The sequence below is a fragment of the Rhinoraja longicauda genome, chromosome 19 (genome assembly GCF_053455715.1).
Source record: "Rhinoraja longicauda isolate Sanriku21f chromosome 19, sRhiLon1.1, whole genome shotgun sequence".
Lineage (NCBI taxonomy): Eukaryota > Metazoa > Chordata > Chondrichthyes > Rajiformes > Arhynchobatidae > Rhinoraja > Rhinoraja longicauda.
Window position 1 is genome coordinate 34,326,178 of NC_135971.1, and position 27,203 is coordinate 34,353,380.

The 27,203-nt window shown below is 43.7% G+C and overlaps 1 protein-coding gene across 1 annotated transcript; it reads left to right on the forward strand.

The window, feature by feature from the left end:
* The first annotated feature begins 153 nt into the window (after positions 1-153).
* LOC144603218 (E3 ubiquitin-protein ligase TRIM39-like) lies at positions 154-27,203 on the forward strand. Its single transcript, XM_078416417.1, has 6 exons — positions 154-579; positions 7,630-7,725; positions 11,810-12,040; positions 15,730-15,752; positions 22,389-22,507; positions 24,949-27,203. The coding sequence occupies exons 1-6, from the start codon at positions 166-168 to the stop codon at positions 25,470-25,472; spliced, it is 1,407 nt and encodes a 468-aa protein (XP_078272543.1). The 5' UTR covers positions 154-165; the 3' UTR covers positions 25,473-27,203.

Consider the following 27,203-nt stretch of genomic DNA (forward strand, 5'->3'; position numbering starts at 1 on the left):
CGGGAGAAGAGGAAGAGGCTGCCTGACCCGCAGAGTTACTCCAGCGTTGTTGTGTCCATGTTTGAAATCTACAGATTTGTGAAAAGAAACGTACCCGGAAATCGCCGACTTTGCAGCCGAGCGAAAGTGAAACTAAGCGCCCGGGACCCGGAGAGGGCAGCAGCGATGGCGAGTATAGACGTGCTACAGTCCATGAAAGATGAGGCGCTTTGCCCCATCTGCTTGGAGTTCTTTGTCCAGCCTGTAACCATAGACTGCGGCCACAATTTCTGCCGGACCTGCATCGTCCGGCACTGGCAGTCGGAGCGAGGGCCGGCCACTTGTCCGCAGTGCCGGGCGCTGCTGCCCGACAAGACGCTCAGACACAACCGGTTCGTGTCCAACATCGTGGAGAATGGAATGAAGCTCAGAGTGGACGAGGCGGTGGTTCAGACGGAGCTCCGCTGCCAGGAGCACGACGAGAGGCTGAAGGTTTACTGCAGCGATGACCAGAGGCCGATCTGTGTGGTGTGTGCCACGTCTCGCCATCACCACGGCCACTCCACCAGCCCGCTTGGCGAGGCCGCTGAACTCCATAAGGTGAGACACCGCGCTCACAGTGAACTGCCACAGGACGGGAACAGGAACATGCCTCTCTGTCCACCCAGTCCTCACCCACCCACCACACAGAACAGAGAGAGAGAGAGTAGCACAGGACAGGACAGGAACAGGCCTCTCTGTCCACCCAGTCCTCACCCACCCACCACACAGAACACAGAGCACCACAGAACAGGCCTCTCTGTCCACCTCCTCACCCACCACACAGAACAGAGAGAGAGTAGCACAGGACAGGACAGGAACAGGCCTCTCTGTCCACCCAGTCCTCACCCACCACACAGAACAGAGAGAGAGTAGCACAGGACGGGAACAGGCCTCTCTGTTCACCCAGTCCTCACCCACCACACAGAACAGGGCAGGGACAGGTCTCTCTGTCCACCCAGTCCTCACCCACCACACAGAGCAGGACAGAAACAGACCCTTCGGCCCACAATGCCATAGAAGGTAGAAAAGTACAGCACAGAAACAGGCCCTTCCGCCCACTGTCAGAGAACATAGAACAATACAGCACAGAAACAGGCCCTTCGGCCCACAGTGTCAGAGATCATAGAAAAGTACAGCACAGGAACACGCCATTCGGCCCACAGTGTCATAGATCATAGAAAGGTACAGCACAGGAACAGGCCCTTCGGCCCACAGTGTCATAGAATATGGAAAAGTACAGCACAGAAACAGTTAATTCGGCCCACTCTTTCAGAGAATAAAGCTTAGTCAGCACAGGAACAGGCCATTCGGCCTACACTGTCAGAGAATAAAGAATAGTGCAGCACTGGAACAGGCCCTTTGGCCCACTGTGCCGTAGAACATTGAAAGGTATGGCAGTGGACTTGTCACTTCAGCCCACAGAGTCATAGAATGTAGAAAAATATAGCACAGAAATAGGCCCTGCAGCCCATTATGTCAAAAGGTCACTCCTTCCAGCGACCCAAACAGACTTTCCAAGCGAGAGAGAGGTTCACAAGCACCTCCCCGAACCTAATCTACTACAATGTTCCTGATTCGGTCTCCTATCCATGTTCTCCAGAGATGTTGCCCGACACGCTGAGTGACTCCAGCACTTTGTGTCTTATTATAGGAAAGTACAGCACAGGAGCAGACCCACAGTGTCGTTGGACATAGAATGGCGCAGCACTGGAACAGGCCATTCAGCCCACAGTTATAGAATACTAGACCAAGTGGACCCGTTGGACCCAAACCTCTCCTGTATTGGTGCAACACCCTCTCCTCTCTCCTCTCTCCTCCCGCCTACCCCCTTCCCTCTCCTTCCCTTTCCCCTCCCCCCAATCCATCCCCCTCAAACCCTTTATCCTCCCCCTCCCTCCCTCCACCTCCCCCCCCCCTCCCTCGGAGATAGATTTAAACTTTAAAATGTGAATAACTTTAAAAATATAACACCGATTTCAATGAAACTTCTTCCATTAGCACCACAGGGACGACGGTGAGTAAGGTGGGCCTAAAATTGTCGTGCTATGGTGTCCCGTTTTGGCTGTAGCTCAGGAACAAACAAACGAGAGTTTTAGTATATAGACAGAAAAGCACAGGGCAAGAACTGATCCTCACAGTTTCATAGAATATAGAAAAATAGAGCCCAGGAACAAACATTTTGACCTACAATATCTATGCTGACCATGACGCTGTATAACTAATCTCTGGTTTAGGTTTATTATTGACACACGTACCCTGGTACGGTGAGAAGCTTTTGTTTGCGTGCTTATCTGATCAAATCAGATAATATAAAAGAATAGAATCAAGCCAAACACGAGAGGAAAATCCAGAGCAAAGAGAAAGATGCCAGAGTGCAGAATACCATTTCTCAGCTTTACAATCAGGGGTGGCAATGGTGGCACACCGGTAGAGTTGCTTCCTTACAGCGCCAGAGACCCAGATTCAATCCTGACTATGGGTGCTGTCTGTAATGAGTTTGTACATTCTCCCACAAGCCAAAGATGTACAGGTTTGTTGGTTAGTTTGGCTTCAGTAAAAATTGTAAATTGTCCCTCGTGTGTAGGATAGTGCTGATGTACAAGGATCGCCGATCAGTGCGGACTTGGTGGGCCGAAGGGCCTGTTTCTGCACTGTATCACTAAACTAAATTAAACTGAACAATGTAACAGTTCCACAGAAAAAAGTCCACTGCCTGCAATAAGGTCGGATAGAAAATCAGGTCTGTTGCCTAGATTTTGAAAGGACCATTCAGAAGTGCAATAAGAGGGAAAGAAGCTGTTTCTGACTCTGAAGTTGCTCTCTTGCAAGCTTCTGAATCTTCTGCTTGACAGGACCAGGGAGCAGAAGGAATGACCAGGCTTGGAAAGATCCTTAATTAATTTGGCTGTTCTTCCGAGGCAGCTTGAAGTATAGATGGAGTCATTGGTGGGGAGTGTGGTCTGTGTGACGGACAGGGTTGTATCCACAAATCTCTTCCTGCATATGATCCATGTCCTTCCCCATATATTAATGCGTGTCTCCTAAAAGCCACTTTCATATTTGCCATGCACATCTCCTTTGAAGTTTGCACCTCTCACCTAAAGTTATGCCTCTAGTCTTTGACATTTCCTACCTTTTGTTGTGAAAATGTTCTGATTGTCCACCCTATCCTATGCCTTTGATAATTTTATAAACGTCTATGGGATCTCCCTTCACCTGCTGGCATTCTGGGGGAAACAACCACTCCTTATACATAATACCCACCCATCGAGACAACATTCTGAACCCTTCTTCAGACCCAACCTGAAAACCCATCTGTTAGTTCTTTCCCCAGATGCTGCCTGACCCGCGGAGTTCCTCCAGCAGTGTTTTACTCAAGATTCTAACATCTGCAGTTTAGTTTTGTTTAGAGATACAGCAGGGAAACAGGCCCTTCAAGGAGAAGATAACTTGCATTGGAGACAGCCCAGATAATGCATATTGTTTGATTGCTCACATTACGTGTTTGCCCTATGAGTAATGGTTGAGTAGGTTTGGTCTGTATTCATTGCTGCTTCGAAGAATGAGATGTGACCTTGTTGAAACATGGAAGGTTATGACGGGGAGTTGCAAGACAGATGTTGAGAAGATGATTTCCCTTGTGGGGAATCTAAAAACAGGGTCAGTATTCAAGAATACGCAGTTCCTCATTTACATGGAGAAGAGGAGAAACTTCTCCACTGAGGATGGTGAATCTTTGGAATAGTTTACTGCAGAGAGTTGTGGAGTAAAGGTCGTTAAGTACGTTCAAGAGAGAATTTGCCCCTAAGAGAGACGAGGACCATGAGAATGGGGAAGGGAAGTGGGTGGTCCTCAGGTGAAGGACACAGGGAGCCATGTTATCAAAATCTGCTCCAATTTCTGACATTCTTAGATAATCCCTTCCATCTCTCTTCACCCATTTTTCAATTGTTATTCTAATTATGAATGGAAATTCTGTCCTTGACCAGATGCATTGCAGCTACAGCCAAAAAAGCACCCCAATGCCTGTGCTTCCTCAGGAATCCGGCATGCCTCCAACGGCTCTTACTAACTTCTGCAGGTGCACTGAAGAAATCAGGCTTTGGGGATGCATCGCTACTTGGTTTGGGAATTGCTCTGCCTGAAGCAGCGAGAAATTGCAGAGAGTTGTGGATGCCACCCAGGCCATCACACAGGCCACATTCCCCACCATACACTGTTGGAAAGGGTGCAGAGAAGATTTATGAAGATGTTGGCAGTTCTCGAGGGAACTTCAGGGAGAGGTTGAGCAGGCGAAAACTCTTTTCCTCAGAGTGCAGGAGGATGAGGGGTGATCTCATAGAGGTGTCCAAAATCATGAGAGGAATAGATTGTGTAGATGCACAGTGTCTCTTGACCAGAGTAAGGTTATCGAGAACCAGAGGGCATAGGTTTAAAGTGAGGGGGACAGAATTAATAGGGTAACTTTTTCACACAATGGATGGTAGGTGTGTGAAATGAGATGCCAGAGGAGGTCGTTGATCCAGGTACTATTGTAACATTTAAGAAAATTTAGACAGGTACATGGATAGGACAGGTTTAGAGGGGTATGGGCCAAACTCAAGCAGGTACGACTAGTGCTGGTGACGGCAAATTGGGCCGAACTGCCTGTTTCCACGCTGCAAGATTCTATAGCTATGACACTCCATCTGCGTTGCCACGGGATAAAAGCCAACAAAATCTAGGACCTTTTCCACCTCTTCTCCCCGTTCCCATCAGGTGGAAGATCCAGAAGCTTGAAAGTCCATAAAGCGAGACTCAGGAACAGCTTTTTCCTTTGTCATATTTACCATACTTCTGAAAGATCCTATCTGAAGCTAGAGTACAGTCCCAATTCTCCAACTTAACTCATTGCGGACATTGGACTTTTTCTATGGAACTGTTATGCTCCATTGCTGGGGACTATATTCTCCACTCTGGTATTTTCTCTTTGCTCTTACTATTGTACTTGTTTCTTGTTTGATTGTATTCATGTATAGTATTACCTGATTTCTTTGCATAGAACACAGACAAACGTTTTTCACTGCATCTCAGTACACATAACGATAATGAACCTATACCACGACCAAATTCCAATTCTGTTTATCCTGATGATATAGGTGAAGGCTATTTCAGCCCACTGTCTATGCCAGCATAAAGAGCGACCTTATTTCCCAATAATTTTCCCTGCAATCTATTCCTTCCACTTTCCCCATCAATTTTACCCAGATTCAATCGCTCACCTGTATGCTCGGGGCAATTTACTGTGTCATCCTAAACTACCAAACAGAACACAATTACCTTTGGTGTTGGTTTTGTATTCTCAAGTGTACAGAGATGCAGTGAAAACATTTGCTCAGCCCGCTATCCAAGCAAGTCATACCATTTATGAGTCCAATCAAACCAGAGACAGGTCTACCAGGTAGTGCAAAGAAAACAATAAACAGTGTTGAGTGTAGTGCTACACTAGAGAGAAAGTGCAGATGTTCTAAAAATGCAAACGTTGCACGAATATAGATTGGGTGATCGGGACCATACCAACAGCTTATAAGAGTCTTTTTGATAAATGTTTTTATTAAACATAAGTACATATTAATAAAATTTACTTATCACATACATTCGTAATATTATTAATATTAACAATTATGTCCTACATATTTCTATACTTTTTTTTTTTTAGAGAGGGAAAGATAGAGAAAAATAAAATAAAAATAAGAGATCCAAATTGGAGAAATGAATGGAGTATTAAAAAAGTTATCTATCATTGGAGATATATCCATGATTTATTATACATAATTCTTCCTCCATTCCATTATTCAGGCCACAGTCAGGTCCTCGCACCAAGCCATTTTGACCCTTTAAATATGCAATAAATGGAGACCATATTCCTCTGAAAAGATTCAACCTGTCCATTAGTACAAGTCTCAATCTTTCCAGATGAAGTGTCTCCGACATTCCTGTAATCCACATTTTAATTGTGGGGGATGTAGGACCTTTCCAGAATTTCAGTATTAATTTTTTCCCAATTATTAAACTATAATCAATAAAAATTCTTTGATTCATTGTTATTAATTGATCTGTTTCTAATATTCCCAGTATTATTAAGTTTGAGTCAGGGATCAGCTTCATATTAACAACATTCGAAATTATTTTAAATATTTCTGTCCAGAATTTAGTGATTTTTTCACAGTTTGTGAATATGTGCGTTAAGTTAGCTTCCAATTGCTGACATTTATCACAAATGGCAGATATATTTGGAAAAATACTATGTAATTTAGCTTTTGAATAATGTAGTCTATGTAATATTTTAAATTGTATAAGAGAGTGTCTAGCATTTAGCGAACAGTGATGTATGTGTTGTAAACTTTCATCCCATATATCAGGTCTAATAATTTGACCTAATTCATTTTCCCATGATTGTCTATATATTTCTGTCCTTGGAGCGTCGTTTTCCAGTAAAATATTATAAATATATGATATCAATTTTTCTGTATTTGGGTGTTTATTCAGACATTCATCTAAAATCTCTGTCTTTCTATTTCTAATTTCATGTGTATTTGCTTTTACATAATCTCTAATTTGTAAATATCTAAAGTAATCTTTTGAATGTAATCCATAAATTTGTTGTAATTCTTGAAATGAAAGGAAAAATTTTTCCCTATAGAGATCTCCCATCTTATTAATTCCACAGTTTTTCCATTGTAAAAAACCTTTATCTATCATTGAAGGTTTAAATGTGATGTTATTTACAATAGTAAGAGCTAGTGGTATACATTCCAATTTTAATGTTTTCTTTATTTGTTTCCAAATACGTATTCCACTATCTATTATAAGGTTTTCACTATAGGTTTTCTTACTTATTTTATTATTGGCGAATAAAATCGAACTAATTTCAAAGGGCAAACAATCTTCTTTTTCCATTTTTAACCAGGTTGGTTGTTTATCTGTCTCTACTATAAGAGTCTGATGAATAGTCTGATTTATATATAGATTTATATATGATTTATATATAGATTTATAATAGTAGGAGAGAAGCTATTCCTGAAAGTAATACACACTTTCAAGATTTTGGATCTTCTGACCGATGGAACAGGCTAGAAGAGAGGATGAATGGAGAGGAAGTAGTCCTTCATCATGTTGCTGCTTTCCTGAGGAAGTGTGGTGTCGATGGAGTTGATGAGGGGGGGGGGGTAGTTTGAATGATGGACTGGGCGACATTGCAACTCTGCAATTTCTTGCAGTTTTGGGCAGAGTAGGTGCCAAACCAAGCTGTGATACATTCTAATACGATGCTTTCCAGGGTGCATCTGTAGAAATTGGTTGGAGTCACTGGAAACATGCCGGATTGCCTGTTTTATGGAACATGGAAAAAATTACAAGCAAATGGGTGTAATCCACACAAGGAGAACGCCTCATGGACAAACATGGTGGACCAGGTTGAAACTAGATGGCTGGAGCTGTGAGGCTGCTCTTCCAGCTGAGCCAGACTATAATTGGGGTTGATCTTCCAGATCATTGACAACAGACTTTAAAAATGTCGTCTTTTTCAGGAGACCGATGTGACTTTTTTTGCGCGTTTCTCTGTTCCAGGGAATGCTACGGAAAGAAATCGAGTCCCTGAGTGAACAAATGCTTGATTGCTGTGAAAGTCAGGATGAAGAAGAAGAAGATGTAAATAAACTGAAGGTACGAAGGGCCGTTTAAAGGTCCCACATCAAAGCACAGTTGAGATGGGAAACGAAACAGTTAATGTAAAAACTAGTGTGGCGGTCCAATGTCATGCATGTGAGATATTGACTCAATCTAGCACCAGGTAAATATTTAATTTCCGTGCCTTTCACTCCATTATATATTTGATCTGTTGTAATATTTTGTTTCCTCCGATTCCAGGCCAAAGATCACAATGATCATTTGCTCATGGTTCCAGCATCCTGAGTTTCTTGTGCCTTCATTGAAAGGCCCGATGTTTTCTCCAACTACACAGCATGAGAAGCGTAGGGAAGGGAGCAGGAATCAGACAAGTGCTCCATCAAAACACAAAGTGCTGGAGTAATGCAGTGGGTGAGGTCAGGCAGCATCTCTGCAGGGAGTGGATAAGCAATGTTTCGTGCTGTTTGTCCATTCCTTTCACAGATGCTCCTGAACCGATCAGTTCATAGAGTCATATAGCGTAGAAACAGGCCCTTCAGCCCAACTTGCCCACACGGGACAACATGTCTCATCTACACTAGTCTCACCAGCCTGTGTTTGGCCCATATCCTTCTAAACCTACCTGATCCGTGTACCTGTCTAAATGTTTCTTAAACGTTGCAAGGGTACCTGCCTCAGCTACTTCCTCAGGCAACTCGTTCCATACACCTATCACCCGTTGTGTAAAAAAGTACCCTGCTGAGTTACTCCAGCTTTTTGTGAATAAAAAAGTAACCCCTCGGGTTCCTATTAAATCTTTCTCCTCTGCATGTATGTTCTCATCCACATCTTTGCTATAAATGACAAACAGCAATGGGACCACCACCGAACCCCATGGCACACCATTAGTCACAGGCCTCCAGTCCGAAAAGCAACCTTCCACCATCATCCTCTCCTTCCTTCCATGAAGCCAGTTTTCTATCCATTCAGCTTTCTTTCCTTTGATCCCATGCGATTGTAAGGGGTTTCTGCGCCGATCTTTCGCCCGACCTAAGGTCCCCGTGCCTTGCTCTGATCCCTTGACCAGGTCGTGCACACTGGTTCCCCGTGAGTGGTTCGACCCACTCACCCCCTACGGTTCTAGACACTGGACTTAGATGCAGGAGCGTTTATAGTGCAGAAAAATTCCACCAGACCAGATTTGAAAACCAGGGTTTAAATGAAAAAGGCTTTTATTTAGCGCTTGGGACTATTGTCCATGAATACTTATATATTGCTATACGACATATCTATTAAACACATATTGAATCACATGAATACCTTGGACTTATGAATCACAAAACGCACAGTTCCACAAGACGTATACACGAATACCTTTTTCGCTGAATTCTTAAACACACAGTTCTACAAGACATCTACACGACTGTAAGATGGGGAACGTACGACACATCGCAAAATTGACCAACACATATTTCTTTACACACCCAACGTTTATTCAAACCACCCTCCCCTCTACACTAAACTATGTCCAGGATATGCAGGATTTGGAGTACATGCTCACCATGGGGCTATTACTGGGGTTACTGGCTGTTGGTTTTGCAGTATTTCTCCTCGTGTTGCGTGCCTGTTCCTCTCTCTTTGCATCCGTTTTTCTTGCCTGTCTTTTCTTCCTCCTGCATTCGTTTTCTTGCCTGCTTGCGTTCCTTGCAGGTTTTCTTCTTCCGTTTAAAACCCAAAAGTCGTGGCCAGTTATACTATTTCTGACCCGTCCTATCTCCCGCCAGATCTTGGAATCTCTTTGTTTAAAAAGATATGTATGAGTTTTCTCTCTGATCTGCGCTTATGTCCGGGGATACCGGGGATGGCCAGACGGTGTTAATTGGTATTTCGTTGCAAGGTGATGGGTTTAACTGGTTTCCCATCACCTACCAGGTAGTTTTCTATGGGCTATTGTGCCCCCTTAACGAGATTAACTGTGTAGGTCGGCTTGGGGCATTGTGAGTATGCTGGTGTCAGTGCCCCAGTGTCTGGACTTCGACCTGGTTTCGCAGGCTTCTGCATGGCCAATACCCATCCATTGTTCTGGCCGTGGCTTTGCAGAAACCTAGAGACTGGGCTGTAAGGTTTTTGCTTTTGTGGCTGGTCACGAGGTCCTGCGGCCATCTTAGGACCCACAGATTGTGACATCCCTTGGTAAAACTGACCGCAGCCTTTCTCCGCTATCAGCCCCAGTCTCCCGTTTAAAATGTCCAAACTGCAGCTCTTTGGTTTTGTGTTGCTTTCAGAATGAGGGAAAACTTCTCAAATCTTACACGATGTATATTTCCGACAGCACTTTGTATTTTGCTCAAGATTCCAGTATCTGCACTTCCTTGTATCTCCATGTGCTCCATCAAGCCTGTCCACCTTTCTAGTCATAACTTTTGACTTCTCTCTATTATCATATCATCATATCATATATATACAGCGCGGAAACAGGCCTTTTCGGCCCACCAAGTCCGTGCCGCCCAGTGATCCCCGTACATTAACACTATCCTACACCCACTAGGGACAATTTAAAAAAAAACATTTTTACCCAGTCAATTAACCTACATACCTGTACGTCTTTGGAGTGTGGGAGGAAACCGAAGATCTCGGAGAAAACCCACGCAGGTCACGGGGAGAACGTACAAACTCCTTACAGTGCAGCACCCGTAGTCAGGATCGAACCTGAGTCTCCGGCACTGCATTCGCTGTAAAGCAGCAACTCTACCGCTGCGCTACCGTACAAATTACATCAATTCATCTATGACATCTCTCCAGTCTGAAGAGTTCCAGAGGCTCACAAACCTTTGAGCAAACAAAAATCATTCCCTTTCCCTTGGAGATAAAAGGAACTGCATATGCTGGAATCTTGGACAAAACATAAAGTGCTGGAGGAGCTCAGGGAATCAGGCAGCATCAGCGGACGAAATGAATAGGTAACATTTTGGATCAGGACATTTCTTCAGGCTCATTCCTCAGATTTATTTCTTCATTCCCTCCTTCAGTAGGTAAAGCTGTTGGCTGAATCTATCCTGTTCTAGATTGTCCCAACCAGAGAAAGTATCCTGTCAACAAGACAGACACAAAATGCTGGAGTAACAGTGGGACAGGCAGCATCTCTGTCTGAAGGAATGGGTGACGTTTTGGGTCTTGACCCTTCTTCAGACTGAATGAGGGGAGAGGGTGATACAAAGATAATGAAATATGTTTTGTGTCTATCTTCGGTTTAAACTAGCATCTGCAGTTCCTTCCTACAACATATCCTGTCAACAACTCCACTCAGAACCTTATTCACTTCCCATATAATACAACTCCTTTTAATGATGTCAAGTTAATGAACCTATTCAACACAGCCTACTGTAAACAAGGAGATTGAATCTGCACCACAGTGTCAAACCATCACCATCCCAGAACATGGGACAAGCCCTTTGGCCCACAATGTCTGCCAAACATAATGACAGGACCAACTCTTATCTGCCTGCACATTGTCCATATCCCACCATTCACTTGCCTGTCCAAAAGCCTCTAAAATGATTCTAATGTATCTGCCTCAACTCCCCCCCCCCTTACAACAGCACATTCCAAGCACTCACCACCCTTTGTGTAAATAAAAATACTTGCACTGCACATCTCCCTTAAACTTGCTCCTCTCACCTTAAAGATGTTTCCTCCCACGTTCCAAAGATGTGCAGGTTTATATGTTAAATGGCCTCTGTAATTTGTCCCCAGTGTGTTGGATAGAGCTAGTGAATGGGTGATCACTGGTCACCACAGACTTGGTGGGCCAAAGGCCCAGTTTCAACGCTGTATCGCTAAAATAAAAAGAAAGGTAAAGACCGATTAAAGATAGTTCAAAGGTCTCCAATGAGGTAGATGGTTGGGCAGAACTGGTCTCTAGTTCGTGAGAGGATGGTTCAGTTGCGTGGAAACAGCTGGAAGAAACTGTCCCTGAATCTGGAGGTGTGTGTTTTCAGTTATAACATAGCATAATGTTCAGCTGTGGCATGGTGGAACAAAGAGCCTGTTCCTATGCTGTACTGTTTCCTGTTCTGTGCTCCACGACCCATGAACTTCTCACCTTGCACTGGGTAAATCCACCTGTTGTTTATTCCATCAGAAAGAATCTGCGGCTCTGCAGAAGAACATTGAATCTAAGTTCGAAGAACTGCACCAGTTTCTGCACCAGGAAGAGAAAAAGCTGAAAACAATACTGGAGCAAAAGGAAAATGCCATATTGCAACAAAAAGATGAAAATCTAAAGAAAATCTCCGAACAGCATGCATCACTTAAAGAAGCGATCTTAGACATGCAAGAAAATCTGAGTCTGGAAGATGCAGAATTTATGCAGGTATTGTCTATTGTTTACATGGGAAACATGATGCCATTACCATTCAGATTCTAAAACCCAATGTGCAATAGAGAACTCCATCAGTCCACATTCAGAACTTTGGCAGCACCAGTCCCAGAATGGGTGGTACGGTGGCGCAGCGGTATAGTTGCCTCCTTACAGCACTTACAGCGCCAGAAACCCAGGTTCTATCCCGACTATGGGTGCTGGCTGTATGGAGTTTCTACGTTCTCCCCGTGACCGTGTGTAGTTTCTCCGAGAACTTTGGTTTCCTCCCACACTCCAAAGACATGCAAGTTCGTAGGTTAATTGGCTTTGTAGAAATGTAAATTGTCCCAAGTGTGTGTGGGAGAGTGTTAATGTGCGAGGATCGCTGGTCGGCACAGACTCAGTGGTCAGAAGGGCCTGTTTCCGGGCTATATCTCTAAACTCTAAACAAATATCGCAGCTTTTCCAGAATCTTGCATCGTATTCATTCATACTCCAACACACTTAATTAATGTAGAAACAAGAAATTGCTGATGCTGGTTTCCACAAGAGGATACAAAGTTCTTGAATAGCTCAGCAGGTCAAGCACCATTGAACATGCTGCTTCACCTGGTGTTATAACAGCACCATTGAACATGCTGCTTCACCTGGTGTTATAACAGCACCATCAAACATGCTGGACCTGCTGATATAACAGCACCATTGAACATGCTGCTTCACCTGTTGTTATAACAGCACCATTGAACATGCTGCTTCACCTGTTGTTATAACAGCACCATTGAACATGCTGCTTCACCTGTTGTTATAACAGCACCATTGAACATGCTGCTTCACCTGGTGTTATAACAGCACCATCAAACATGCTGCTGGACCTGGTGTTATAACAGCACCATTGAACATGCTGCTTCACCTGGTGTTATAACAGCACCATTGAACATGCTGCTTCACCTGCTGTTATAACAGCACCATTGAACATGCTGCTTCACCTGCTGAGTTATAACGGTACTATGTACACTAATCAGTCTGGAGGAGGTTCTGACCCAATTCATCATGTTTCCTTTCCCCCTCGACAGATGCTGCATGATCTGATGAATTCCTCAGGCACTTTGTGTTTTGCACTGTTTTAAATCATTGTTTATAGATGATATGTAGAATAACAATAAACATTTCAGTTAACTCGTTATCACCTACCCCACAGGCAACAATGGACCATTGTGGGCTACACCTTTCCTCGATCATCGTTTTTTGCATATCTTTCATTCATTTCTTCTATGTACCTTCTATATCTCTCATTTTCGTTTCCCCTGACTCTCAGTCTGAAGAAGGTGTCTCGACCCAAAACCTATTCCTTTCATCCAGAGATGCTGCCTGGCCCGCTGAGTTACTCCAGATTTTAGAGTCTATTCCAGTTAACCAGGTACAGGTAAACAGAGCACTGGAAGCAGAACGAGGCAAGTTTCAAGGAAGCATGGGGAGTGGGGCCCAGGTGAGTTTTAAGGGAGAACTGGTTAAGTCAAGCTGAGCTTATTGTCATATGAATACATACAGTGAGGGACAGATGCAGTGAAAATATTGCTTCTTACACCATCACAAGCTTATAGACAGAATCAGCACACAGAATCATGTTAGACTCAAGTTCTGCAAGCCAGTGAAAAGGAAAAGACTAGTTGGGCATTGAGTATAAGTGTCAGGAAGACACGATGCAGATTTTTAGCACTTTAGATAGACCTCATTTGGAGTATTGCGTGCAGTTCTGGACACCCCAATATAAGAAGTGTGTAGAGGCCTTGGAGAGAATGCACGAGATGTTTACCAGAATGATGCCTGGATTACAGGGAATTAGTATCAGAAGAGGATGGACAAACTTGGATAGTTTTCTCTGGAATGTCGGTGTTTTCTCTGGACCTCTGTAAGTAGATCAAATTAAGAGAGCCATAGGGTAGACGGTCAGAACCCTTTCTCATGGTGGAAATATGAAAGATCAGTGGGCATAGCTTGATGGTGAGGAGACAAAATATAATGGAGATGTGTGGGGCAGGCGAGGGTGGTTGGTGCCTGGAATGCAGGGCCAGGGGTGATGGTGGTGGGTGCAGGACCAATACTGGTGTTTATGGGCTTTTAGACAGGCACGTCATGGTCACGTGCAGGCAGATGAGATTAGTTTATCTTGGCATCGTGTTTGGAACAGGCATTGTGGGCCAAAGGGCCTGCTCCAGTATTGTGCCGTGCTGCTCTGTGAGTGTGGAACTTTAGCACCAGAATGCTGAAGGAAGAATGGCAACTAAGAGTTGGAAGGAACTGCAGATGCTAGTTTAAACCGGAGATAGTTTGACTTCTCTAACTTCAAGTAACCCTTGCTTTCCCTCTCTCTCCATCCCTCCCCCTTCCCAGTACTCCAACCAGTCTGACTGTCCCTGATTACATTTTATCTCTGTTTGGTTTGTTGTTACCTTCTCCTCGCTAACAACGATCTATTCTACATTTTCATTGATCTCCACCCCCTTTGATGTCTCGTTCTCACACCTTATACTTTCTTATCTCTGTATCTCCCCCTCCCCTGACTCTCAATCTGAAGAAGGGTCTCAACCCGAAACATCACCCATTCCTTCTCTCCAGAAATGCAGCCTGTCCCACTGAGATACTCCAGCATTTTATCATATCATATCATATATATACAGCCGGAAACAGGCCTTTTCGGCCCTCCAAGTCCGTGCCGCCCAGTGATCCCCGTACATTAACACTCTCCTACACCCACTAGGGACAATTTTTACATTTACCCAGCCAATTAACCTACATACCTGTACGTCTTTGGAGTACGTCTTTTGTGTCTATCAGTGGCGACTAAGACCCTGGTGTGTTAAAAGGAACAGGGAAATCAACAAGTGATGTGGCAAATTGGATGCATCAGGACTTCCAAATAGTCGCACCGTGAAATAATAGAGGTTTATTGCACCAAAGAATCATTTCCTCATAGGTCTGTGAGCTTCAATTTTAAGTTTTTCTGTTAATAGACCATAGAACTTGGAACATTGCACAGGAACCGACCTTTCAACCCACAATCTCACAGCTGAATATGATTCCTAGCTAAACTAATCTCTTCAGCCTGCACATGATCCATATCCCTCCATGCCCTGCATATACATGTGCCTATCTAAAAGCCACTTAAATGCTGCTATTTTATCGACATGCCCTCCACCGAGAATTTCGAACTATGAGTTCGGTATTGAAACTATTCTGTGTCCAAATCTTGTGACATTTTAAAGTCAAATTGCAGTTTTTACACAATAATATTGGAAATGCATTTTTACCATTGTTTAAGTTTCTGACAGATCTTTGTAATGCAATGTTGTAATAAAAGGCCCACCCTTTTACTGGTGGTTCAGCGATATAGTTGCTGCCTCACAGCACCAGGGACCCGGGTTTGATCCTGACGACGCGTACTGTCTGTACAGAGTTTGTACGTTTTCCCCGTGAACTCCGTGGGTTTTCTCAGAGATCTTCGGTTTCCTCACACACTCCAAAGCCGCACGATTTTGTGGATAATTGGCTTGGTTTAAATGTAATTGGTCACCAGTATGTGCAGGATAGTGTCAATGTGCGGGGATCGCTGGTCGGTGTGGGCTCAGTGGGTCGAAGGGCCTGTTTCTCTGCTGTATCTCCACAACTAAAAACTAAAACTAAAACAATCTTCTCTCTTTCAGGATATTAAAAATATTCTTGGCCGGTAAGTGCATTATTGTCCATATTTGGCTGACAATTATATATTCTGTAATGCAACCCATTCCACCTGTAGTCCTTTGCATTGTTGGATACGGATGGCAGGCAAAGTGAATGAATACTTGGGTTCATTGGAGCAAAACACTTTAGGGGCTGGAAATCCAGAACAAAGACAGGAGACACACGGAAATGCAGATACTGAAATCTTGAGCAAAACACAGGGTGGTGGAGGAACTCAGCGGCATCTGTAGATGGAATGGACAGGCGACATTACGGGCCGGGACCCTTCTTCATACTGATTGTAGTAGCAGGGAGAAAGCTGAGAAGGAGTAGTGAGCAGGACAAAGCCTGGCGAGTGATAGGTGGATACAGTTTGGGCGCGGGTTTTATTGGCAGTGGAATAAGTGACACAGGCTGGAGATAAAAAGGCAACAAATATGTGTCAGATAAGAAGAGAGGATGGGTGAAATGCAAAGTAAAAGGGAGGGATCTAGATGGAAGGGGACAGGGCAAGATACATAGAACAGACAGCACAAGAACAGGCATTTCAGCCCACAATGTGTACGCCATACATGATGCTAAGACAAACCATTATCTGCTTGCACATACTTTTTTGAGGATGTAACAAGTAGATTGGATAAGGGAGAGCCAGTGGATATCGTGCATCTCGACTTTCAAAAAACCTTTGGCATGTTCCCTCACAAGAGATTAGTGTGCAAAATTAGAGGCCGTAGTATTGGGGGTAGAATATTGACAAGGATAGAGAACTGCTTGGCAGACAGGAAGTAAAGAGTAGGAATTGCCAGGTCCTTTTCAGAATGGCAGGCAGTGACTTGTGGGGTGCTGCAAGGCTCGGTGCTGGGACCCCAGTTATTTACAATATATATTAACGATTTAGATGTGGGAATTAAATGTAACATCTGCAAGTTTGTGGATGACACAAAGCTGGGTGGCAGTGTGAGCTGCGAGGAAGATGTTATGAGGCTGCAGGGTAAGTTGGGTAGGTTGGATGAGTGGGCAGATGCATGGCAGATGTAGTATAATGAGGATAAATGTGAAGTTATCCACTTTGGTGGCAAGAACAGGAAGGCAATTTATTATCTGAATGGTGTCAGATTAGGAAGAGACTTGGGTATGCTTGTACATCAGTCACTGAAAGTAAGCATGCAGGTACAGCAGGCAGTGAAGGAAGTTAATGGCATGTTGGTCTTCTTTGCGAGAGGATTTGAGTTTAGGGGCAAGGAGGTCCTGCTGCAGTTGTGCAGGGTCCTGGTGAGACCGCACCTGGAGTATTGTGTGCAATTTTCGTCTCCTAATTTGAGGTAGGACATTATTGCTATTGAGGGAGTGCAGCGTAGGTTCACCAGGTTAATTCCCCGGGATGGCGGGACTGACATATGTGGAAAGAATTGGTCGACTGGGCTTCTATTCACTGGAATTTAGAAGGATGAGAATGGATCTTATACAAACATATACATTTCTTAGAGGATTGGACAGGCTAGATGCAGAGAAATATTTCCGGGTGTTGGGGGAATCCAGAACGAGGAGTCACAGTTTAAGAATAAGGGGTAGGCCATTTAGGACTGAGATGAGGAAAAACTTTATCACCCAGAGAGTTGTGAATCTATGGCATTCTCTGCCACAGAAGCCAGTGGAGGCCAATTCGCTGGATGTTTTCATGGAAACAAACATACAGTAGATAGATAGAAAATAGGCGCAGGAGTAGGCCATTCAGCCCTTCGAGCAAGCTCCGCCATTGAATGTGATCATGGCTGATCATCCACAATCAGTACCCCGTTCCTCCCTTCTCCCCATATCCCTTGATTCCATTAGCCCTAAGAGCTCTATCTAATTCTGTTTTGAATGCATCCAGTGTATCGGCCTCCACTGCCTTCTAAGGCAGAGAATTTTCTTCACTGCCTGCGGTAGCTGCATGCTTACTTTCAGTGACTGATGTACTAGGACACCCAGGTATCGTTGCACCTCCCCTTTTCCTAATGTGAAGCCATTCAGATAATAATCTGCCACCTTGTTCTTGCCACCAAAATGGAAACCTCACATTTATCCACATTAAAATGCATCTGCCCACTCACCCAACCTATCCAAGTCACCCTGCATCCTTAAAGCATCCTCTTCACAGTTCACACTGCCACCCAGCTTTGTGTCATTTGCAAATTTGCTAATGTTACTTTTAATTCCTTCATCTAAATCATTAATATATATTGTAAATAGTTATGGACCCAGCCTTGCGGCACCCCACTAGTCACACCCTGTCATTCTGAAAGGGATCTGTTAATTCCTACACTTTGTTTCCTGTCTGCCAACCAATTTTCTATCCAGGTCAATACCCAACCCCCATGTGCTCTAATTCTGCCCACTAAATTCCTGTGTGGGACCTTATCAATGACTTTCTGAAAACCTGATACACTACATCCACTGGTTCCCCCTTATCCATTTTACTTGTTACATCCTTAAATAATTCCAGAAGATTAGTCAAGCAGGCTTTCCCCTTCGTAAATCAATGCTGACTTGGACCGATCCTGTTACTGCTATCCAAATGTGCTGCTAATACATCTTTAATAATTGACTCGATCATCTTCCCCACCACCAGTGTCAGGCTAACTGGTGTATAATTCCCTGTTTTCTCTCTCCCTCCTTTCTTAAAATGTGGGATAACATTAGCTACTCTCCAATGCACAGGAACTGATCCAGAATCTATAGAACATTGGAAAATGATCACCAATGCGTCCACAATTTCTAGAGCCACCTCCTTGAGTACCCTGGGATGCAGCACCTCAGGCCCTGCGGAATAATCAGCCTTCAATCCCATCAGTCAACCCAACACCATTTCCTGACTAATGTGAATTTCCTTCAGTTCCTGTCACCCTAGATCCTCTGTCCCCTAGTACACCTGGGGGATTATTTGTGTCTTCCTTAGTGAAGACAGAACCAAAGTACCTGTTCAACTCGTCTGCCATTTCCTTGTTCCCCATAATAAATTCACCTGCTTCTGTCTTCAAGGGACCCACATTTGTCTTAATTAATCTTTTCCTTTTCACATACATAAAGAAGCTTTTACTATGCTCCTTTATATTCTTGGCTAGCTTACCTTCGTACTTCATCTTTTCTCCCGGTATTGGCTTTTTAGTTAACTTCTGTTGTTCTTTAAAAGTTACCCAATCTTCTGGCTTCCCGCTCATCTTTGCTATGTTATACGTCTTCTCTTTTAGTTTTCTCCTGTCCGTGACTTCCCTTGTCAGCCACGGTTGCCTCTTACTCCCCTTAGAATCTTTCCTCCTCGTAGGAATGAAATGATCCTGCATCTTCTGGATTACTCCCAGAAATTGCTGTTCCGCCGTCATCCCATGCGAGGGACCCTTTCCAGTCAACTTTGGCCAGCTCCTCCCTCATTCCTCCATAGTCCCCTTTGTTCAACTGCAAAACTGACACTTTTGATTTTAGCTTCTCCTTCTCCAATTGCAGATTAAAACTTATCATATTATGGTCACTACCTCCAAATGGTTCATTTAACTTGAGTTTCCTTAACAAATCCAGCTCATTGCACAACACTAATCCAGAATTGCCTTCTCCCTGGTAGGCTCCAGTACAAGCTGCTCAAAGATTCCATCTCGGAGGTACTCGACAAACTCCCTTTCCTGGGGTCCAGTACCAACCTGATTTTCCAAGTCTACCTGCATATTGAAATCTCCTATAACCACCGTAGCATTACCTTTGTTACATGCCAATTTTAACCCCTGATGCAACTTGCACCCGATATCAAGGCTACTGTTTGGGGGCTTGTAGATAACTCCCATTAGGGTATTTTTGCCCTTACAATTTCTCAATTCTACAATAACTCTACATCTTCTGATTCTATGTCACCCCTCGCAAAGTACTGAATTTCATTCCTTACCAACAGAGGTACCCCACCCCATCTGTCCACCTGTCTGTCTTTTTGATAGGATGTATAACCCTGAATATTCAGTTCCCAGCTCCGATCCTCTTCAGGCCTTGTCTCTGTAATTCCCACAACACCAGACATTAGCTACCAATCTCTAACTCAAGGGAGAGTTAGATTTAGCTCTTCAGGCTAAAGGAATCAAGGGATATGGGGAAAATGCAGGAATGTGGTAATGATTTTGGATGATCAGCCATATATGGCGGTGCTGGCTTGAAGGGCCGAATGGCCTACTCCTGCACCTACTGTTCTTTGTTTCTATGTTTCACTAGTTCCACCTAAAGGCATGCTCTCTGCAGCCTTACAAACTTGCTTCCAGAATATGTTTATCCAGTTCCCTCAAAGACTACAGTGAAACATGTCTCCACCAATTCTGCATCCGTATGTTCCAGATTTGGACAACATGCCAGCAGTTTAGTTTAGAATGAAATGATGTCCATCAGAACTGCCAAGGGACGTCCAAAAGGACATCCCTTGGCAGTTTAGAGATACAGTGTGGAAACAGGCCCTAAAGCCGGCACTGACCAGCGATCCTTGTACACTATCCAATACACTAGGGACAATTTACCATTTTTACCAAAGCCAAATAAACTATGAACCTGTATGTCTTTGGAGTGTGGGAGGAAACTGGGGATCCCAGAGAAAACCCACACAGGTCACGGGGAGAACGTAGAAACCTTATAGAGATAAGGACTCATAGTCGGGATTGATCCCGGGTCTCTGGCACTGTAAGGCAGAAACTCTACTGCTGTGTCTGGTATGGAAGTTAGAATAATTTTTCATTATGATGTTCTTAATACTCTTCCCCTATATTGCATACCCGTTGCATATAATCTTTTACCATTCCTCCAATGTGAAGAGTCCTTCAATATCAAATCTATCCAGACCCTTCATTACTTCACATAATCAATTACATTTCTCCTCAGCCTTCTCTTCTCCCAGCTTATGTAAGGGCTTCATTCTTCAGAAATGTCTGTAAGTCAATTATTCAGCAAGTCAGAAACAGTAATCTTCCATGGCCATCTCACAATATACTTGCTATAGTTCTTTAGAATCATTGAATAATAACCCTAATTTTACCTGTGATCAAACAAATGGAATATACTTTGGATCCATTAGTTAATGAATACCATGAAAAATTCATTATTGGTGTGGCACAGTGGTATAGCGGTGGAGTTGCTGCCTTACAGCGCCAGAGACTCATGTTCGATCCTGACTATGGGTGCTTTCTGTATGGAGTTTGTACATTCTTCCTGTGACCATGTGGGTTTTCTCCAGGTGCTCCGGTTTCCTCCCACACAACAAAGATGTACAGGTTTGTAATTGGCTTTGGTAAAATAGTAAATTATCCCAAGTGTGTAGGATAGTGTTAATGTGATCGGAGGGCGGCATGGACTTGTGGGCCGAAGGGCCTTTTTCCGCACTGTATCTTTAAAGTGCAAGGTGTATTGCTTTATTCTTATTTATTATTGCTGAGGATAGCACTATGGCGCAGCTGGTAAAGATGCTGCCTGGCAGCGCCAGAGACCTGTTTTGAACCTGACTTCGGATGCTGTTTGTGGAGAGCTTGTACTTTCTCTTGTGTAGGAAGGAACTGCAGATGCAAATTCAAACCGAAGATAGACGCAAAATGCTAGAGTAACTCAGCAGGACAGGCAGCATCTCTGGGGAGAAGGAATGGGTGCCGTTTCGGGTTGAGACCCTTCTTCAGGCAAATTGTCTAAAGAAGGGTCTCAGCCCAAAACGCCATGCATTCCTTCACTCCAGAGATGCTGTCGGTCCCACTGAGTTACTCAGTGGGACGGGCAGGGTTAATTGGCCTCTGTTCATCGCCCCAAGGGTGTAAGGACTGGATGGGAGATTGGGATAACATGGAACGATTGTGAACGAGTGATCAATGGCTGGCATGGACTTGGTGGGCCAAAAGGTTTGTTTCCGGACTATATCTCTATAATTATTCCTGGCTTAAAAAATCAGTCTTTCACTCGGTCATGCAATCGTTACCTGGGAAGCCCCTGAGGCTCCAGTCCTTCTAATCAATGTAACCAAAGCACTGTTATTGTACATCATTTCCACACCCTCTCCAATATCCTCACACTTAATTCCTCTAACACACACACAGTTCAGAAGGAATATCCATTACCTATGGAGAAGGTTAATAGCTGGTGGCTGTTAAGCTACCAGCAATGGATAATAAAAACCAATGTCTCATGTGCAAGGGATGCAATATGATACAATACGATAGAACTTTACTTATCCCAGGAGAGAAATTGGTCTGCCAGCAAAATACAACATAAAACACAAGATACATGAAGCATGGAATTTAAGTGCTGAGTGGAAAGTCCAATATTTGGGATGCAGTACAGGGAGTTCAATACTATCAGAAGTGTTGCCTTTTGGTTGAGGTCTCCATTTGCTTTCTGAGGTAGCCCTTGCAGAATACTATAAAAACCAACTGAAAATTCCTCCTTGGTCAATAACTATCCCCAATCAACACATAGAATAGCTTGATTTATATATTTCTTATATATGTTGTTCATATTTCCCTATGACCTAAGTCTTGGATAGTAGTCTCTGAAAAGTCAGAAGTTGAGGGCAGTGCTGACAAGTATATAAAGTGAGATCATAGATATGGTGTATCATTCTACTTTTGCATCTCAGCGATACTTTTTATTTCCAACACAGGTGTGAAAACATGCAGTTCCAAAGACCCGCCAGAGTTTCCATTGACCTCAGTCAAGATGATTTCAGCGGCCCCTTTCAGTTCAGTCTGTGGAAACGGATGCTGAAGTTAATTAATCCAGGTAAACTTATCTTCCAGTAGAGTCGAGGAATTATGGTGTTTGAAATATGGAAGAGATTTTGATAGAGTTGTGAGGAAAAATTGACACATTTGGTCGAGTTTGAAGAACGGTTTCGCCCTGAAACGTCACCTATTCCTTTTATCCAGAGATGCTGCCTGACCCACTGAGTTACTCCAGCTTCTTGTGTCTATGTTCAGTGTAAACTAGCCCCTGCATGTCCTTCCTACACATTTGGGCCAGGCCAGCCCACAGGTTCAGTAGCGATACACCAGATATGTAACACGGCTGGTAATCCTGGGGCCTGAACTAACAGTTTAAAGAGTTCAGTACAGTGCAGGAGCAGACGCTTTGGCCCACAATGTCCATGCCGACAATGAAGCCAAGATAAACTAATCTCCTCTACCTGAAACCTATACCTCCATTCTCTGCATATCCATGCACCTCTCTAAAAGATACTATGGTGTCTGCCTCCACCATCTCATCCAGCAACATGCTCCAGGCATCCTCTGTGTTAAAAAAACATGCCCCGTACATATTTTTTTAACTTCATCACTCTCACCTTAAAGCCACGACCTGTGGTCCACAACATTTTCACCCTGGGAAAAAAGGTTGCGAATGTCTACCTTATCTCTGCCTTCCATCAGTGTAAGCATTGCTATCAGCTTCATATCACACGATGGAAACTGTGTCATTTAAATTCAGTTCATAATTTGGAATTTCATAATTTCATAATTTGGAATTTTGGAATAATTTGGAATAAGATTCTGGCCTATATTAAGATGACCACGAAAAATGCAATAGATAATAGGTGCAGGAGGACGCCATTCCGCCCTTCGAGCCAGCACCACCGTTCAATGTGATCATGGCTGATCATTTTCAATCAGTACCCCGTTCCTGCCTTCTCCCGATACCCCCTGACTCCACTATCCTTAAGAGCTCTATCTAGCTCTCTCTTGAATGCATTCAGAGAATTGGTCACCACTGCCTTCTGAGGCAGAGAATTCCACAGATTTACAACTCACTGACTGAAAAGGTTTTTCCTCATCTCCGTTCTAAATAGCCTACCCCTTATTCTTAAACCCCTGCTTCTGGACTTCACCCAACATTGGGAATATGTTTCCTGCCTCTAACGTGTCCAACCCCTTAATAATCTTGTATGTTTCGTTAAGATCCCCTCTCATCCTTCTAAATTCCAGTGTATACAAGCTTAGTCACTCCAATCTTTCAACATATGACAGTCCCGCCATTCTGGGAATTAACCTAGTAAACCTACGCTGCACGCCCTCAATAGCAAGTGTATCCTTCCACAAATTTGGAGACCAAAACTGCACACAGTACTCCAGATGCGGTCTCACTAGGGCCCTGTACAACTGCAGAAGGACCTCTGTGCTCCTATACTTAACTCCTCTTGTTATGAAGGCCAACATTCCATTGGCTTTCTTCACTGCCTGCTGTACCTGCATGCTTCCTTTCAGTGACTGATGCACTAGGACACCCAGATCTCATTGTGCGTCCCATTTTCCTAACTTGACAGCATTCAGATAATAATCTGCCTTCATATTCTTACCACCAAAGTGGATAACCTTACACTTATCCACATTAAACTGCATCTGCCATGCATCCGGCCACTCACACAACCTGTCCAAGTCACCCTGCAACCACATAGCATCTTCCTCACAGTTCACACCGCCACCCAGCTTTGTATCATCTGCAAATTTGCTAATGGCACTTTTAATTCCTTCATCCAAGTCATTAATGTATATTGTAAATAGCTGCGGTCCCAGCACCGAGCCTTGCGGTACCCCACTAGTCACGGCCTGCCATTCTGAAAGGGACCCATTTATCCCCACTCTTTGCTTTCCGTCTGCCAACCAATTTTCTATCCATGTCAGTACCCTACCCCCAATACCATGTGCTCTAATTTTGCCCACTAATCTCCTACCTGGGACCTTGTCGAAGGCTTTCTGAAAGTCAAGGTACATTATATCCACTGGCTCTCCCCTGTCAATTATCCTAGTTACATCCTCAGAGGTGCAGGTGAACCTCTGCCTTACCTGGAAAGACTGTTTGTGTCCTTGGATGGAGTCGAGGGGGGAGGTAAAGGGAAAGGTGTTGCATCTCCTGCAGTTGCAGGGGAAAGTACCTGGGGAGGGAGTGGTTTGGGTGGGAAGGAACGAGCTGACCAGGGAGTTTTGGAGGGAACGGTCTCTGCGGAAAGCAGAAAGGGGTGGAGATGGGAAGATATGGCCAGCAGTGGGATCCTGTTGGAGGTGGCAAAATGTTGGAGAATTATATGTTGTATGCGATGGCTGATGGGATGGAAGGTGAGGACAAGGGGGACTCTGTCCTTGTTACGAATGGGGAGAGGGGGAGCAATGTGTCAAATTGTTTGAATGGCAAATCGTGTGAATTCACCATGCAGAATTTTTTCTCCCCTTCAGTCCCGATCAAACTAAAGCTGAATCCGAACACTGCGCATCCGAGACTCATCCTGTCCAGTGACCTGACAGCCATCAGGCTCGGTGCTAAACAGATGGTCCCTGACAGACCAGAGCGATTTGTGCAGTGGCACGGTGTCCTGGCATCTCGGGGCTTCAACACTGGGATCCACTACTGGGAGGTAGAGGTCGGAAGGAACACTATGTGGAGCGTGGGAGTGGTAAAAGCATCGGTACCGAGGAAAGTGGAGTTCACACCGGAGCAGAAATCCGGAGCCTGGGTATTGTGGCGTCTGGGAGAGGAATATACCACTATGTCTTCACCACGTACTGCCCTCCCTGTTCCAGTCAAACCCCAGAGATTGGGCGTCTACCTGAACTATGAGGCTGGCCAGGTGACACTGTACAATGCCGATTACATGTCACATCTGTACACTTTCACGGACAAGTTCACCGAGAAACTCTATCCTTTCTTCTTAACGGGTTGCAACATTGATTCATTGCAAATAGTCCACTTGCATATATAGGTTTATTTGGTGAACGCCCGGTCAACCTTTATGGGGAGACACTTGAAACTGCCCTACTCCAGGGGTTATCAGTGTGAATCAGTGAGTCTGATAAGTCGTTCCAACATTGTCTCCACCTGTAAACTCCATCTTTAGATATCTAAGACCAAGTGGACCTGTTGGGGCCCAAATCTCTCCTGAATTGGCGCAGCACCCTCTCCTCCCCCCTCCCCCTACACCCCCTCCCTCCCTAGGAGATAGATTTAAACTTTAAAATGTGAATAACTTAAAAAATATAACACCGATTTCAATGAAACTTCTTCCATTAGCACCAAAGGGACGACGGTGAGTAAGGTGGGCCTACAATTGTCAGGCTATCGTGTAACGTTTTGGCTGTAGTTCAGGAACAATCAAACAAACAAACGACAGTTTTAGTATGTCGATGTCCCTATCTGCAAACATTCCTGAGCCAAACATCTCTACCACATACTGATGTGTTAAACTTGCCCTCACTACCCATCTTTTTGGCCAATTAACACTGAGCTTACCCATCTTCATTTATTCCTATTTTTCTCAACTTAAATATACACGAAATTCTGGAATGCTGATAAAATATCAGCAAATCTACAGGTTTCTAAGCAAATTATAAGAAGTTAATGTGAAGGAGATTTCACAGGCTAGTTAGAAGAGGCTTTGAAGCCAATTATAAAAAGTTAATGTGAAGAAGACTTTTAGAACGTTTGATATTGTGGTCACTATGTTCCAAAGCGTATGTGAACGGGTGATCACAAGTCGGCATGAACTCTATGGGCCGAAGGGCCTGTTTCCATGCTGTATCATTCAATTCAATAAATCACCTGCAACTTAAACTACATTTTGTCCAAATGAATCACTGGCGGCACAGTGGCGCAGTGGTAGAGTTGCTGCTTTACATCGCCAGAGAGCCAAGTTCAATCCTGACTACGGGTGCTGTCTGTACGGAGTTTGTACAATCTCCCCGTGACTGCATGAGTGCTCCAGTTTCCTTCCACATCTCAATGACATGCAGGTTTGTAGGTTGGCCTCTAAATTGTCCCTCGTGTGTAGGATAGAACTAGTGTATGGTTGATCGTGATCGGTCTGGACTGTTTACACATTTTATGTCTAAACTAAACTAAACATCACATTTCTCCATATTTCATTTGTAAATTCCGAGTTCATTCTAATAACCTACCAAATGTCCACTTTAAACTGGCTACAAAATCCTCCTCATTGCTTAGCATATTAGTTTCAAAGGAAGGCTTTGAAATTTGACATGAGCAAATAAATCTACAAATTAATTTCTCCCTTGCGTTTGCTCATGTTATCAAATTTGGTGACTGTGATGCAAAATTAACTGAAAATCTTGCCAAGTGACTGTTTCATTTGTCATTCAAAAAACCTATGTCTGCACGTGAAGGAACTATACATCAATTGAACGTAACCTATGAACAGATTTATCAATAACTGCATAATATTAGTTGCATTCGTCGCTTTCAAGTTTGGTAACAATCATTTTATAATACAATCAATTCAAAATATATGCCTCTTTAGAACTGCCTGTTCCATTTCAGTTAATTTTAATTGATAATTGATTGCAAAAATTAGTTGTTTCTTCTTTACCATAATTTAACTGTACATAACATTTATAAATAATCGATTCTTCACATCCATAACCCAAAGTAAATGTTGATTCATTTCATATCTGTTACTGCGCAAGTAAAGGTCAACAAA

Bases quoted from the DNA above. Each gene is read 5' to 3' on its own strand.
- LOC144603218 (XM_078416417.1), top strand. From the start codon at position 166: ATGGCGAGTATAGACGTGCTACAGTCCATGAAAGATGAGGCGCTTTGC. The intron at 580-7,629 runs GTGAGACACCGC...TCTCTGTTCCAG, and splicing joins AGGCCGCTGAACTCCATAAG to GGAATGCTACGGAAAGAAAT. The intron at 7,726-11,809 runs GTACGAAGGGCC...TTATTCCATCAG, and splicing joins AAGATGTAAATAAACTGAAG to AAAGAATCTGCGGCTCTGCA.